Source organism: Budorcas taxicolor, chromosome 3, assembly GCF_023091745.1.
Source record: "Budorcas taxicolor isolate Tak-1 chromosome 3, Takin1.1, whole genome shotgun sequence".
Taxonomy (NCBI): Eukaryota; Metazoa; Chordata; class Mammalia; order Artiodactyla; family Bovidae; genus Budorcas; species Budorcas taxicolor.
The window spans coordinates 117,822,110-117,837,030 of record NC_068912.1 but is presented as its reverse complement, the minus strand read 5'-3'; the positions used below and the strand labels follow the sequence as shown (position 1 = coordinate 117,837,030).

Here is a 14,921-nt window from a genome sequence, read left to right as displayed (position 1 = left end):
AACTCCTACCCAACCCTCAAGGCCCAGTGAACAATCACCTCCTCCGCCCTGCCCAGCACAGAGCCCTCTCCGACTGTGCATCGCGCCATCTTCTAACTGCTACCAGGAACCCTTCAACAGCCAACCACGGAAGGGGAGGGGACCTCAGAGCCTGTGTGTCCTGCATACTCAGCGCCCCGCCTCAGCAGATCAGCTGGGAGACTCCTCACTCCCATCCACGGACGGCTCTCTTAACGCTCCAGGTCTGTTCTGGCTTCTCAAAAGCCCCTGGCAGGCCTGGCACGATGCGGCCCTAGTGTTAGGAGCTGGGGGGAGTCACCGGCAGGAGGGATTGCATCCCTTATCTGCACATCTACCCGGGCTGCAACATCTTTCCGCACAAACAGACCCTGGAATCTGCCTGAGACAATAAAGCCTCACGCAGAGGGGCCAACCTCCGTCACCTCACCTCACCTTTGCCTTTCAGGCCTCTTCCCCAAAACACGAGGCTTGCTATTGCTGTTGTTCAGTCCCTCATTCATGTCCAACTCTTTGCGACCCCATGGACTGTGGCACACCAGGCTTCCCTGTCCTTCACCATCTCTTGGAGCTTACTCAAACTCATGTTCATCTAGTCGGTGATACCATCCAACCATCTCATCCTCTGTCATCCCCTTCTCCTCCTGCTTTCGATCTTTCCCAGCATCAGGGTCTTTTCCAATGAGTCAGCTCTTCGCATCAGGTGGCCAAAGGATTGAAGCTTCAGCTTCAGCATCAGTCCCTCCAGTGAACACCCAGGACTGATCTCCTTTGGGATGGACTGGCTGGATCTCCTTGCAGCCCGTGGGACTCTCAAGAGTCTTCTCCAACACCACAGTTCAAAAGCATCAATTCTTCACCACTCAGGCTTCTTTATGGTCCAGCTCCCAAGTCCGCTATCTGATTCATGGACTGCTTTCGTTCCAGTCGACAGTGGGCTGGAGCGTGTGAGAGTGAGGCAGGTATTATCATCCGGTCATTTGCCGGGTAAACTGCTGTCTTTGATCCTCCCAGGTGAGGTCTGGCTCAGGAGAACCCTTGCTGGTGAGCTTCTCGGGTGTGGGGGTACAGAATCCTGGAAACACACACAGGTGGGTGCTGCCCAGGTGGGTGCCGGGGGCGGCCTCTGGTCCCTGGTCCCACAGAATTCACCGGAGAACTCCACCCGGGAGGGAGGGGGTGGGATCAGGACAATCATGACAGAGACACCGGGAGGTCTAATGAGCAGGAAATGAGAGTGGCCTGGCTGTGCTGAGACGCCTGGGTCCCCTGCTCCCCTGCCGAGACTTGGCCACGGACCCTGCTTTAGTGAAGCTGCTCAGAATCTGCATTTCGAATCATCACTGAAGTGATGTCTTTCAATGTCAAAGAAAATACTAACATAAAACAATCTTAGGGAAATTTTTTTTGTTTTTTTCTCCATGGACAACAATACTGTCATTATGTTACCAAGAATAAGCTCTTGTTTAGCCTGGGAGCCTCTTCCCGCTGCTGTGTTGACATAACCCTCCTGGCCAAGAACAGATGCATTCTCTAGAAAAGTTACCAGCCCCAAGGTCATCCATCCTGGAGCGGGGGAGGGCTGGTGCCCAGGACATCCCTGTGGGTGCTCCATGGGGGCAGTGGGAGGAGGCTGGGGGGACAGGGCAGAGCCCCAGCAGTGTTCTGTGGTCTCCACATGCCAGGAGAATGCTGAAGAGCAGGGGCAGGTGGGTGGGGGGGGGGTCACACAGGGCCGGCGGGGGTTCCGCCCCTCCCCAGGCTCCCCGTCTCCTTCTTGGATTTCCCCTGAGTCCCCAGCGGAATGAGAGGACAGGGATCTGGCAGGGATCTCGCAGCCCCCCCACCCACCGGTGTGTGCCCTTCTCAGAGCCTACCATGCGTCTGCCACCCACTAGGCCCACCACCCTGCTGGGCACACGTCTGACTCAAATGTGACGGGGTAACGGACTGGAAACGTTCACCTCTCGGGGCTCACTCAGGTCTGTCTGTCTGTCTTGGAAAGGTGTCCTGCTGTCCCCTCCCTGGGGCCCCTGTGACTCCCGGGATGGGACCCTGCCGCATGGCCCCCACGTCCAGCCGAGAGGACAAAACGGAGAGTTGGGCCTGGGTCCCGGGTCTCTCCCCGAGACTGTCCTGGAGGGCAGGCGGGCCTGGGCCAGGGCCCTCGGAGCGGGGAGCCCTTCGTGCCAGGCAGCCCTTAGGAAAGACGGGCTCTGGGCCTGAAGGCCGCCAAGCCCAAGGGGCTGCCCTGCTGACAGCTCAGCGTCTTCACTGGAATTCAGGTCACATGGGCGCTGCCATCGCACACTCTGCCAGGCGCCGTTTCTAACCAAGGAGAAGCTATGGGATTGCTTCATCCTGGGGGGAAAGTAGGAGGAACCGACTTTCCCCAAGAAGCTATTTGCCCCGAGTGAGGATTTCACCTAAAATCCTCCCTTGATGTGTGGTTACCGCCGCTTCTGATGTGGGCATAAACGTCTCTCAACAGCCCTGGCCTGGTACTGACGATGTGCACACTGCCAGGCACGCAGCTGTAGAAGGAAGACGGATGCCCAGAAACGTCTCCCTGCCACTACACACACAGGGTGAACAGACACACTGAATCGATGAGCAAAAAAAAGGAAGCTTTCAGATGTGGACTCCAGGATTAGAGCCGCCTCCGGACTTAAAGCAGCATGACAATCTGAAGCAGTCATGTGGACTGCATTTCCTGTGATGTCCTGGTCGGTTCCAAACAGCTACCCTTGTATTTATATACAGTCGCATATTTCAATAAACACAGTGTTAGTCACCCAGTGTCTGACTCTTTACGACCCTGTGGACTGTAGCCTGCCAGGCTCCTCTGTCCATGGGATTCTCCAGAAAAGGATAGTGGAGGAGATAGCCATTCGCTTCTCCAGGGGGTCTTCCTGACCCGGGACATAGCAGCCTTGCAAGAAGTACCCCCTCCCCCAGCACACCAGGGAGGTGCGTGTTTCCCAGGACAGATGACAGAGTTCATACAGGCCAGCGTCGGCCAGCGCTGTCGAGTGAAGGTGCGCGCATAGTAACAGGTGCTTACAACGAAGTCATCATACACGGACTCCGGCTCCTCTGGAAATGTCCTTCTTTTCTGACTGATGAAAAATAAGAAATTCCACCTTGCTATTCTGGGTAGCAAAATCTTCATCACCAAGGGGCTCTAGCTCACACTACCCCTTGGGAGGAAAAATGTGTGCTCTCCTAATTCTTCTGATTACCGCTGGGCTCCAATGACACTAATTAGCTGATAACCTCATAAAGCTGTGTTTCTTCTTCCATGATATAACATTAGCCAGACCTCTCAGAATGTTAGGGTTCCAGGACTTTGACCTTCCACCAGAACATGTATTATTTTCTTGGTAAACAAGGAAGGTCTTTAATATGTGATTATGATAAAGTGTTTTATTTACATAAGCTTTAGAGGAGTGCAGCTTCTGGATGGTAAGAAAGAGAATTTATTTATGCTTAAAAAAGGACTCAGCCCAGCTCTCTACCTTGCTGAAAGAGAAATATTCATTTCTTAAGAAACTAAAACAGTACGTTCCAGGTCAAACCCACAGACCCTAATGCAAAAGAAGAGAATAATATAACATTCTGCTTTTCATATAACCAGCAAAAATGCTAAGTGGCAGGATCAGCTTTCAGAGTACATTCTGTTGAAGTAGATGCTAAGGCTTTTGGGCAGCTCCAACATTCCTTGGCGAGGTGTGGGAACTGGAAGCCTGGAGTGGCAGCCTCCCGCCTCCCAGACAAGCCCTGTGGCCCCTGGCTGCCTCGCGAGCAGCTACACAGCAGTGTGGGGTCCCCTTCCCCAAGGGCAGCGTCACTGCTCAGCGGCCAGGACACAGCTACCAGGAAGAACCACGGGGGCCTCCCTGGGCCACTGGATTCTTCCACCTTACATGACTGATTTGGTTTTTATTAAATGGTAACTAAATATATGAAATGAATCCAATAGCTGAGGCAGTTCAGGAAGGTTGCTTAGCATTTTATGAAAACAGTGGGAAGAGGGAACTGAAGATGACAATTTCTGCTAAATTTTGCAGAGTGAGCTGCAGGTTCCTGCCACCACGGTCTCAGAACAAGAGCCAGGTGTGTTCTGCCACCTCCCCAAGAGTCCCTCTCTGGACTGCTACTAGCCACACATACACACACACTGGCAAGTCAACGCACACACACACATACACACATACACACAGATTGGCAAGTCAACACACACACAGAGTGGCAAGTCAACACACACACACACACACACATGCACAGAGTGGCAAGTCAATGCACACACACACACAGACTGGCAAGTCAATGCACGTGCACACACACACACAGAGATTGGCAAGTCAACACGCACCCACACAGAGTGGCAAGTCAACACACACACACACACGCACAGAGTGGCAAGTCAACACACACACACACACACACACAGATTGGCAAGTCAACACACACACACACACACAGAGTGGCAAGTCAATGCACACACACACACAGACTGGCAAGTCAATGCACGCGCGTGCACACACACACACACAGATTGGCAAGTCAACATGCACCCACACAGAGTGGTAAGTCAACTCACACACACACACGCAGACTGGCAAGTCAACGCACACACACACCCCCATACACAGATTGGCAAATCCAACACTCACCCACACAGAGTGGCAAGTCAACACACACACACACAGAGTGACAGGTCAACACACACACACACGCACACACCCCCCCACACACACAGACTGGCAAGTCAACACGCACCCACACAGTGCCAAGTCAACACACAGACACACACACGGCAAGTCAACACACACATGGCAAATCAACACATACACACACAGAATGGCAAGTCAACACACACACACACCCCTGTGGAAATGCCCCAAAGAGAATGGCTGGCCTCATTTCTGCAAAGGAGGCTTATCTACAGATCAGCAACTGTTGGCTGTGAATGTGTCAGATTTTCAGTTTTAGCCAGTTTTCTAGGTAAATGGTCCGTGGTTCTGATTCTGGAACCCGAAACCGCCCGCAGCCCGGAGCCGGGGGCCAAGGTGCCACGAGGGCGGTCACGGTTTCCTCCGGAACCTGAGTGCCCGCGCCCCGCGCCCCCGCGACGCCTGCGAAGCCGCCCCTTCCCCCGAGGGAGGCGCCCCCCGCCCGCGGCCGCGTCCTGAGCCGGAGCCGGGACCCCCGCCTACTCACCCAGGAGCAGCCAGAGGCCGCGGCACCGGAGGCCGCGCAGGCCCGGGGCCATGGCCGCAGCCGAGCCGAGTCCAGCCGCCAGCCGCGCGCCCGCCGAGGACTGAGCCCGCCGCACCGCGGGCGGGGGCGGCAGCGGAGCGGGCGGGAGGCGGCGGCCGCGGGGCCCGGCCCACTGCGGCCCGCGGCGGGTGGAGGGGTGGCCCGCGCGGGGGTGGGGGCCGCGCCGGGACCCCGCAGGGAGGGCCCGCAGCAGGCGAGCCAGGCTGGCCAGCACCTGCCGGCCGGGGTGCGGGGGCAGACACTGCACCAGGGAGGCGAGCGCGGGGGTAAGGCTTCGCCCGAGAGGAGAGGAAGCCGCGCAGGGAATCCAGGACCCTGCCCGGGGGACAGCACACTCTGGCGACGACCTCGACCGAGGCACGGATGAATCTGTAGTGTTTGCCACTTGTTTAACTGGGGACGGCTCTTCTAAACAGGGCCTCTCGATGCCAACCCGGGCACCCTCTCCTTCGCTCTGTGGGTTACAACTGCTCTGCCTCGGGGGTCTACTTTGCAGAAGACCAAGGCCATCCTGGCCCATGTGCCTCACCCAAGGTGCAGGAACTGGGGTTCCTGAGAGGACAAAACCAGCCCTGGCGCTTGGAGACATTCAGAGTAACCAAAAAAAGGACCCACAGGTCCAGCGAGGGGCTGGAATGACGGGAATGGGGGGGTGTGGGTGCAGGGGAGGAGGTGCCTGGAAGGTATGTGTAGGTCCTGGGCTAGAGGGAAGAGGGCTCCTGGGGGTACAGAAGGGTGGTCCTTGTGGACTTCTTGCCGGACATTTGGGGCAAAAGACAGAGGAGGCTGGGATGGCCTCTTTCTGATTCTGAACTTGTAGAAAGAGAAGGGTTCCCTGGAGGTGGGGGGGGACACATGAGAGCCCTGGGAATCTGGGGAAGTGCAGGTAACCTGCATGCTTAGGTCTGACCTGGGGGGCATCAGTCCAGCCTAGCTAAGCTGACCTGGGCTCTCTCAGCTCTGCTGGTAGCTATGCTTCACTTTGCAGAGGTTCCTGCTTGTAACAGCCTATTCTGAGAACTCTCAGTAATTGAGTACATTTATGCTCATGCTAAGGAATCAACCACTGCCCTTGGGAGGAGCAGGAATCACACCTTTGTGACTGAAGCTGCTGACGCCTAGCAGAGGGCCTAGTGCAGAATTCCATGGTCCGTCTGTGTAGACCGACTCAACACACCCCCTGCCGACAGCTCTGCGAACAGGCAGCAGCTAACAGCCAGGCGGGCAGGAGGCACTGAGGACCTGCGTGCCTGTATCCTGGAGCCGGAGGGGCCTGTGCCCATGGTGAGGGAGCACATGCTTGCTCGAGCTGAGAAGCCCCTCTTGCCCAAACATAGGCAGATACAGCCTGGCCTCCCTCTCTTTATTCATTAAGAGACAGATGCTGGGTAAACAAGGCAGGTTGTTCTGCCCTTCAGTTGGTGAATCCAGTGAGGTGCCTGCAAAACTCTCAGTAACAGGAACCACAGGCCCGGGCCTGATGCGGCTGGCTCAGCTGCAGTGTGAGAAGACTTGAGGGCTGGGCGGGTGAGTGTATGAGGAGGCTGCAGGCCAGAGTGAGGAGGGGCAACCAACTGTGGCGGGGGGAAGTGAGGTCCCAGCCCCTCTCCGTGAAGTGCAGGATCTCTGCTCTCAGACTCGCCCTCCACTCACCCTTTCCCCCCGTGGCTTGTGGGCCTCTCTGCATCTGCTTATGGTTGGGCTCTTTCTTCATTACCCAAGGCACCTGGGACCCCTCTCCTTTCACTGTTGGGGTTGGCAGGGTCTGGGTGGGAAGCCCTCTTGCCATTTCTCCTCTCCATTTTCTCACACCCCCCCACACTGACAGATACATGTACCTAACAAGACAGACTGTACTTCTCAAATCTGTGGACTTAGGAGCTCACAATTCTCTTGGGAATGCCATAGTTGGGGGTGTACCCACCATGGCACTTTCTCCCCTAATGGTTTTCTTATCTGTACATTGGGTCTGGGTAAGAGATGCCCCAGTAATTACTATGGGTTTTCCCTTTGGCAGAGGTATGGAAGTGGGACAAACTCTAATGTCTTTATACCTATGATATCGTAAGAGTTGCCGATTTTGCCCCAGCCATATTTCTTGCTGGTAGCATGGACAGTCCTCTCCCTGGGCACCTCCATCTACATGAATGTTAGGTCAGGCAATGAAAGAGTTGAGAAGGTGGCCAAACGCTTTACAGCATGCACAGCAGGGCTAAAGACACAATCTAGACAGGTCATCATGACTGAAAATTCAAAGTTGAAAGAAGACTTCAGCTTCCATCTATGATGAAGAGGGACTGGATTCACCTTCCCCGCTTAAACTAAAACGCTGGACAAAACAGATCAGGAACAGTTGTCACCCTGGACCCAGACAGAAGCCCTGAGAGCAGGGAAACAAGTGAGGTGAGCCGTATGACCGCTCACTGCCCGCAGTTTCCAGACGCAGTCTGGGGGCTCCCAGGGTTGGGAGGCTGGGGGGGGCCAAGGCAGCTGGAGCTAGCAGGGTACCAGAGTACCGGAGAGGAGAGAGCTGCACAGAGAAAGCTGCAGCTGAATGCTGATCAGAGTGTGCATGTAAGGACGGTATCTGAGGCAGGAAAACAAAGCCCTGGCCAGGAGCAAGTTGGAACAATCTCTCAGAGCTCACGCGGGGCCTGGAAAAGCTCCAGCTCCACCAACCATAGTGAAAAACCTTGAGATAAGCAGAAGAGTAGTGAGAACTACTGCCTTTGGAGTCAGAAAAAAAATAACTAGAAAGGCTGCCCTGGGGCCACCTGACAAAGCTTCAAAGCAAGAACTGACTAGATCTAATGAACTCTTAAGTAATGACTACATCTCAGAACAAAGACTTAAGAGAACAGAAGAGCGAAGAACCATGAGACAACTTCAAGTGGCTTTATATATGCGCAGCTGGAGTTCAGTCAGACAGAAATATGTGAAGTACTGTGTAAAAATTATGATAAATCTATAAATTCAAGAATATCAACAAACCCCAAGAACAAGAATGAAGAAAAATACATCAAGGCACACCACAATGAAACTGCTTACAACTAGTAATAAAGAGAAAACCTCTATTAAAGCGACTGCAGGAAAACAATGCTATGTGCAGAAGAGCAGAGAAGAGGGCGGCAGCAGGGTTCTCACAGTAATGACGCGACCCAGACAGGGACGGGGCACCGCTAGTGAGCACGGGAGGAAAGGGCACCCCGTGCTCTGCAGACAGGGACGGGGCACCGCTAGTGAGCACGGGAGGGAAGGGCATCCTGCACTCTGCAGACAGCTCTTCAGCCATCTGCTGACAAAAGGGGGAAGGTTTGCTGGAGTCCCCACTCCCAGGGTAGCAGTTCAGAGGCGATGCTTCAGTTATCAGTAAGGAATGAGTGGTTCCAAAGACGCACTTGTAAGCAGTAACAGCTCCTTTCTGTGGTTTCCTCACACAGCACAACTGTCAGATAAACATGAAACATAACCAGCGGCATTTTCGGAGCCCTCAGCTTCACTGAGTTATGGCATTCAAACCTGAACACTGCTGTGTGCCTATTTCCCAGTTTTCTGTGAGCACTGTAACCATTCCTGCTTACTCAGGAGTGTGTGTGTATGGAGGTGGAAGGGTGGGGGAAGAAGGGAGGGATGAGAGAAAAGATGAAAGAGAAAACGGGAAGAAAGCAGAAGGCTCTTGGTCCAGTTATATGTGAATTATTTTCTAGAGGTGTCAATTGCGTGAGTTAAATTTTACTTTTTTGTGTGCTTTGGCTAGGTTGAGTTGCATTTCTATCATTTGCAATCAACTGTCCCCTGAGTAACATACTAACTTATGGCCTGCTTCATTCTAAGAAACGTTGAGGCAAGGTATAAGCATTTATAGAAGAGAAAAAGAAGAAGATAAGTAGAATGAAAGCAAAGCTGCAGGACAGCACAAGAGAGTCCAGCTGCACAGAAAGACGCACCACTGCACACTGCTTGCAGAGGCCCTTCCAGCAGCGGCAAAGTGTGAAAGGCTCATCTACTGTGACAAGTACTGAGGCAAACGCTCTACTCCATCCCTGTGAGGGCAGCTGCTTCCATCTCCACTTGACACACCAGACAACTGAGGCACAAGGCTATTAGCTAACGTGTCCAAGGTTAAACACAGCTGACAAGCTTGGCCAGGAATCTGAATCAAGGAAATCTGGCTTCAGAGCCTGCCTTTTTAAAGAGTACATTGTCACAGGTGATGCAGGAGTTTGGCTCTCAGCATCCTGGCAGGAAAAGCAAAGGCATTTTAAACAATCAATGCCCATAATATACGTATTAACAACATTCTCTGATGCGTCACGAGACTATTACTATCAACCCTAAGTATTATGATGTTATTAAGATCTAAAGGGTTAGCGTTAGTCACTCAGTCGTGTTCAATTCTTTGCGACCGCATGGACTATAGCCTGCCAGGCTCCTCTATCCATGGAATTCTCCAGGAAGAATATTGGGAGTATGTAGCCATTCCCTTCTCCAGGGGATCCTCTGGACCCAGGGAACAAACCCAGGTCTCCCACATGGCAGGCAGATTCTTTACCTACTGAGCCACCTTAAGATCTAGTTCAGTTCAGTTCACTCAGTCGTGTTCAACTCTTTGTGACCCCATGAATCGCAGCACACCAGGCCTCCCTGTCCATCACCAACTCCCGGAGTTCACTGACTCATGTCCATTGAATCAGTGATGCCATCTAGCCATCTCATCCTCTGTCGTCCCCTTCTCCTCCTGCCCCTAATCCCTCCCAGCATCAGAGTCTTTTCCAATGAGTCAACTCTTCACATGAGATGGCCACAGTACTGGAGTTTCAGCTTTAGCATCATTCCTTCAAAGAACACACAGGGCTGATCTCCTTTAGAATGGACTGGTTGGATCTCCTTGCAGTCCAAGGGACTCTCAAGAGTCTTCTCCAAAACCACAGTGCAAAAGCATCAATTCTTCGGTGCTCAGCTTTCTTCACAGTCCAACTCTCACATCCATACATGACCACTGGAAAAACCATAGCCTTGACTAGATGGACCTTAGTTGGCAAAGTAACGTCTCTGCTTTTCAATATGCTACCTAGGTTGGTCATAACTTTCCTTAAAAGGAGTAAGCGTCTTTTAATTTCATGGCTGCAATCACAATCTGCAGTGATTTTGGAGCCCCCCAAAATAAAAGTCTGACACTGTTTCCACTGTTTCCCCATCTATTTCCCATGAAGTGATGGGACCGGATGCCATGATCTTCATTTTCTGAATGTTGAGCTTTAAGCCAACTCTTTCACTGTCCTCTTTCACTTTCATCAAGAGGCTTTTTAGTTCCTCTTCACTTTCTGCCATAAGGCTGGTGTCATCTGCATATCTGAGGTTATTGATATTTCTCCCGGCAATCTTGATTCCAGCTTGTGCTTCTTCCAGCCCAGCGTTTCTCATGATGTACTCTGCATATAAGTTAAATAAGCAGGGTGACAATATACAGCCTTGATGTACTCCTTTTCCTATTTGGAACCAGTCTGTTGTTCCATGTCCAGTTCTAACTGTTGCCTCCTGACCTGCATATAGGTTTCTCAAAAGGCAGGTCAGGTGGTCTGGTTTTCCCATCTCTGTCAGAATGTTCCACAGTTTACTGTGATCCACAAAGTCAAAGGCTTTGGCATAGTCAATAAAGCAGAAATAGATGTTTTTCTGGAACTCTCTTGCTTTTTCCATGATCCAGCAGATGTTGGCAATTTGATCTCTGGTTCCTCTGCCTTTTCTAAAACCAGCTTGAACATCTGGAAGTTCATGGTTCACGTATTGCTGAAGCCTGGCTTGGAGAATTTTGAGCATTACTTTACTAGCATGTGAGAAGAGTGCAATTGTGTGGTAGTTTGAGCATTCTTTGGCATTGCCTTTCTTTGGGATTGGAATGAAAACTGACCTTTTCCAGTCCTGTGGCCACTGCTGAGTTTGGCAAATTTGCTGGCATACTGAGTGCAGCACTTTCACAGCATCATCTTTCAGGACTGAAATAGCTCAACTGGAATTCCATCACCTCCACTAGCTTTGTTCATAGTGATGCTTTCTAAGGCCCACTTGACTTCACATTCCAGGATGTCTGGCTCTAGGTGAGTGATCACACCATCATGATTATCTGGGTCATGAAGATCTTTTTTGTACAGTTCTGTGTATTCTTGCCACCTTTTCTTAATATCTTCTGCTTCTGTTAGGTCCATACCAGTTCCGTCTTTTATTGAGCCCATCTTTGCATGAGATGTTCCCTTGGTTTCTCTAATTTTCTTAAAGAGATCTCTAGTCTTTCCCATTCTGTTCTTTTCCTCTATTTCTTTGCACTGATTGCTGAGGAAGGCTTTATCTCTTCTTGCTATTCTTTGGAACTCTGCATTCAGATGCTTGTATCTTTCCTTTTCTCCTTTGCTTTTCGCTTCTCTTCTTTTCACAGCTATTTGTAAGCCCTCCCCAGACAGCCATTTTTCTTTTTCGCATTTATTTTCCATGGGGATGGTCTTGATCCCTGTCTCCTGTACAATGTCACAAACCTCAGTCCATAGTTCATCAGGCACTCTATCAGATCTAGTCCCTTAAATCTATTTCTCACTTCCACTGTATAATCATAAGGGATTTTATTTAGGTCATACCTGAATGGTCTAGTGGTTTTCCCTTTCTTCAATTTAAGTCTGAATTTGCCAATAAGGAGCTCATGATCTGAGCCACAGTCAGCTCCCAGTCTTGTCTTTGCTGACTGTATAGAGCTTCTCCATTTTTGGCTGCAAAGAATATAATCAATCTGATTTCGGTGTTGACCATCTGGTGATGTCCATGTGTAGAGTCTTCTCTTGTGTTGTTGGAAGAGGGTGTTTGCTATGACCAGTGCGTTCTCTTGGCAAAACGCTATTAGCCTTTGCCCTGTTTCATTCCACATTCCAAGGCCAAATTTGCCTGTTACTCCAGGTGTTTCTTGACTTCCTACTTTTGCATTCCAGTCCCCTATAATGAAAAGGACATCTTTTTTGGATATTAGTTTTAAAAGGTCTTGGAGGTCTTCATAGAACCATTCAACTTCAGCTTCTTCAGCGTTACTGGTTGGGCATAGACTTGGATTACTGTGATATTGAATGGTTTGCCTTGGAAACGAACAGAGATCATTCTGTGGTTTTTGAGACTGCATCCAAGTACTGCATTTCGGACTCTCTTGTTGACCATGATGGCTACTCCATTTCTTCTAAGGGATTCCTGCCCACAGTAGTAGATATAATGGTCATCTGAGTTAAATTCACCCATTCCAGTCCATTTTAGTTCACTGATTCCTTGCCATCTCCTGTTTGACCACTTCCAATTTGCCTTGATTCCAGGTTCCTATGCAATATTGCTCTTTACAGCATCGGACCTTGCTTCTGTCACCAGTCACATCCACAGCTGGGTATTGTTTTTGCTTTGGCTCCATCCCTTCATTCTTTCTGGAGTTATTTCTCCACTGATCTCCAGTAGTATATTGGGCACCTACTGACCTGGGGAGTTCCTCTTTCAGTATCCTATCATTTTGCCTTTTCATACTGTTCATGGGGCTCTCAAGGCAAGAATACTGAAGTGGTTTGCCATTCCCTTCTCCAGTGGACCACGTTCTATCAGACCTCTCCACCATGACCTACCCGTCTTGGGTGGCCCCACAGGGCATGGCTTAATTTCATTAAGTTAGACAAGGCTGTGGTCCTAGTGTGATTAGATTGACTAGTTTTCTGTGATTATGGTTTCAGTGTGTCTGCCCTCTGATGCCCTTGCAATACCTAGCGTCTTACTTGGGTTTCTCTTACCTTGGACGTGGGCTATCTCTTCACAGCTGCTCCAGCAAAGCGCAGCCACTGCTCCTTACCTTGGATGAGGGGTATCTCCACACTGACGCCCCTCCTGACCTTGAACGTGGAGTAGCTCCTCTAGGCCCTCCTGTGCCCATGCACGGGTAGCTAGTCAAAGCTATGGTTTTTCCAGTAGTCATGTATGGATGTCAGAGTTGAACCATAAAGAAGGCTGAACACTGTTTTGAACTGTGGTGTTAGAGAAGACCACTAAGAGCCCCTTGGACTGCAAGATCAAACCAGTCTATCCTAAAGGAAATCAATCCTGAATATTCACTGGAAGGACTGATGCTGAAGATGAAGCTCTAATCCTTCGGCCACCTGATGTGAAGAGCCAACTCATTGGAAAAGACCCTGATGGTGGGAAAGCTGAGGGCAGGAGGCTAAAGTGATGACAGAGGATGAGATGGTTTGATGCATCCCTGACTCAATGGACACAAGTTTGAGCAAACTCCAGGAGATAGTGAAGCACAGGGAAATCTGGGATGCTGCAGTCCATGTGGTTGCAAATAGGCAGACATGACTTAGCACCTGAACAATAAAGCTAGAGGGTTATTTAATACTCACAGCTCATAACTGCTTTGTCCCCAAGAATCAAAATTCAGGCAGGAATCTCATATTGTTCCCAGCAGCTCTTGAGAGATAACCCTTATAGCTGTATTAGTTTTCTATTGCTGATGTCACACACTACCACAAGTTTGGTGGCATAAACAACACAGATCTTATAATTCTAGAAGTTAAAAGTTGGAGATGGGTTTCACCTGGCTAAAATTAAGATGTCCTCGGGGCTGCATTCCTGCTGGTAGCTCTAGTGGACCAGCCCTTTCCGGCTTCCAGAAGCCACTTGCAATCCCTTGGCTCCTAGCCACCTTCCTCCATCTTTAAAGACAGTAACAGTGGTGGAGCCCTTCTCGAGATGCCATTTCTCTGGTTCTCTCTTCTGCCTGCCCAGATAATCCAGGATCATCTTCCCATCTAAAGGTCAGCTGATTAGCAATCTTACTTGCTTCTGTAACCTTAACTCCATTTTGCCATGTGACATATTCACAGGTTTGAGCATGAAGACTGGTCAGTTTGGAGGGCCATTACTTTACTGACCACAAGAGCTAACAGTATTAAACATTTTACTATTATGCCAGATAGATACTTTATAATAAGTAACTGATCAATAATGAAAAAGAAGTTACGTCAACATATACAGAACTCTGGCTGAAATATCTTTTTTTTTTTTTAAAGAAACTACCTGAAATATTGAGCTTCTCAGTTACACATATTATCTCTTTTGACCAGAATTAACACTGGCATTAGGCAGAGCCAATTTAGAATTTTTACTCCCACTTTTTTGGAGATAGTCTCAGGGTATTTTACAACATTGTAGGTCTCTGGTTATCTCTAAACATAATTATCTGTATATCATAGCTGATATAGTTAAAGTACTCTTTGGTGACCCAGTAATACAGTATGAAATAAAAAATGATTCTGAGCAACAATTAATCATATTGAAATTATCTGAAACTTTGCTGAAGATATTTACAAACCTGGACAATCTGACCAGTCTTTTAAATTCTCTAACAATTTTATATAATTAACCAATATCAAATTAGAGATCTTAGAAAATAAATATTGCTTTTTCACTTGTAGTTCTAAAGATTCATGAATTATTCTAGTTTATACATTTTACTTGGGAAGTTTAATAACAGGGATCAATTTACATGGTCATCGTTAAAAACCTGTTGATCTAAAAGTTGCCTGATCTTTCCTTTACGTTTTGAAGAG

The 14,921-nt window shown here is 49.8% G+C and overlaps 1 protein-coding gene across 1 annotated transcript in view; it reads right to left on the bottom strand.

Moving 5' to 3' along the window:
* The window catches only part of RAMP1 (receptor activity modifying protein 1), a 40,932-nt gene extending 35,581 nt beyond the window's left edge, over positions 1-5,351 (bottom strand). The window contains exon 1 of the mRNA XM_052637704.1: positions 5,242-5,351. Within this exon, the coding sequence (XP_052493664.1) occupies positions 5,242-5,293 (52 nt within the window). The 5' untranslated portion in view covers positions 5,294-5,351. The remainder of the gene's footprint in view (positions 1-5,241) is intronic.
* Positions 5,352-14,921: the final 9,570 nt, after the last annotated feature.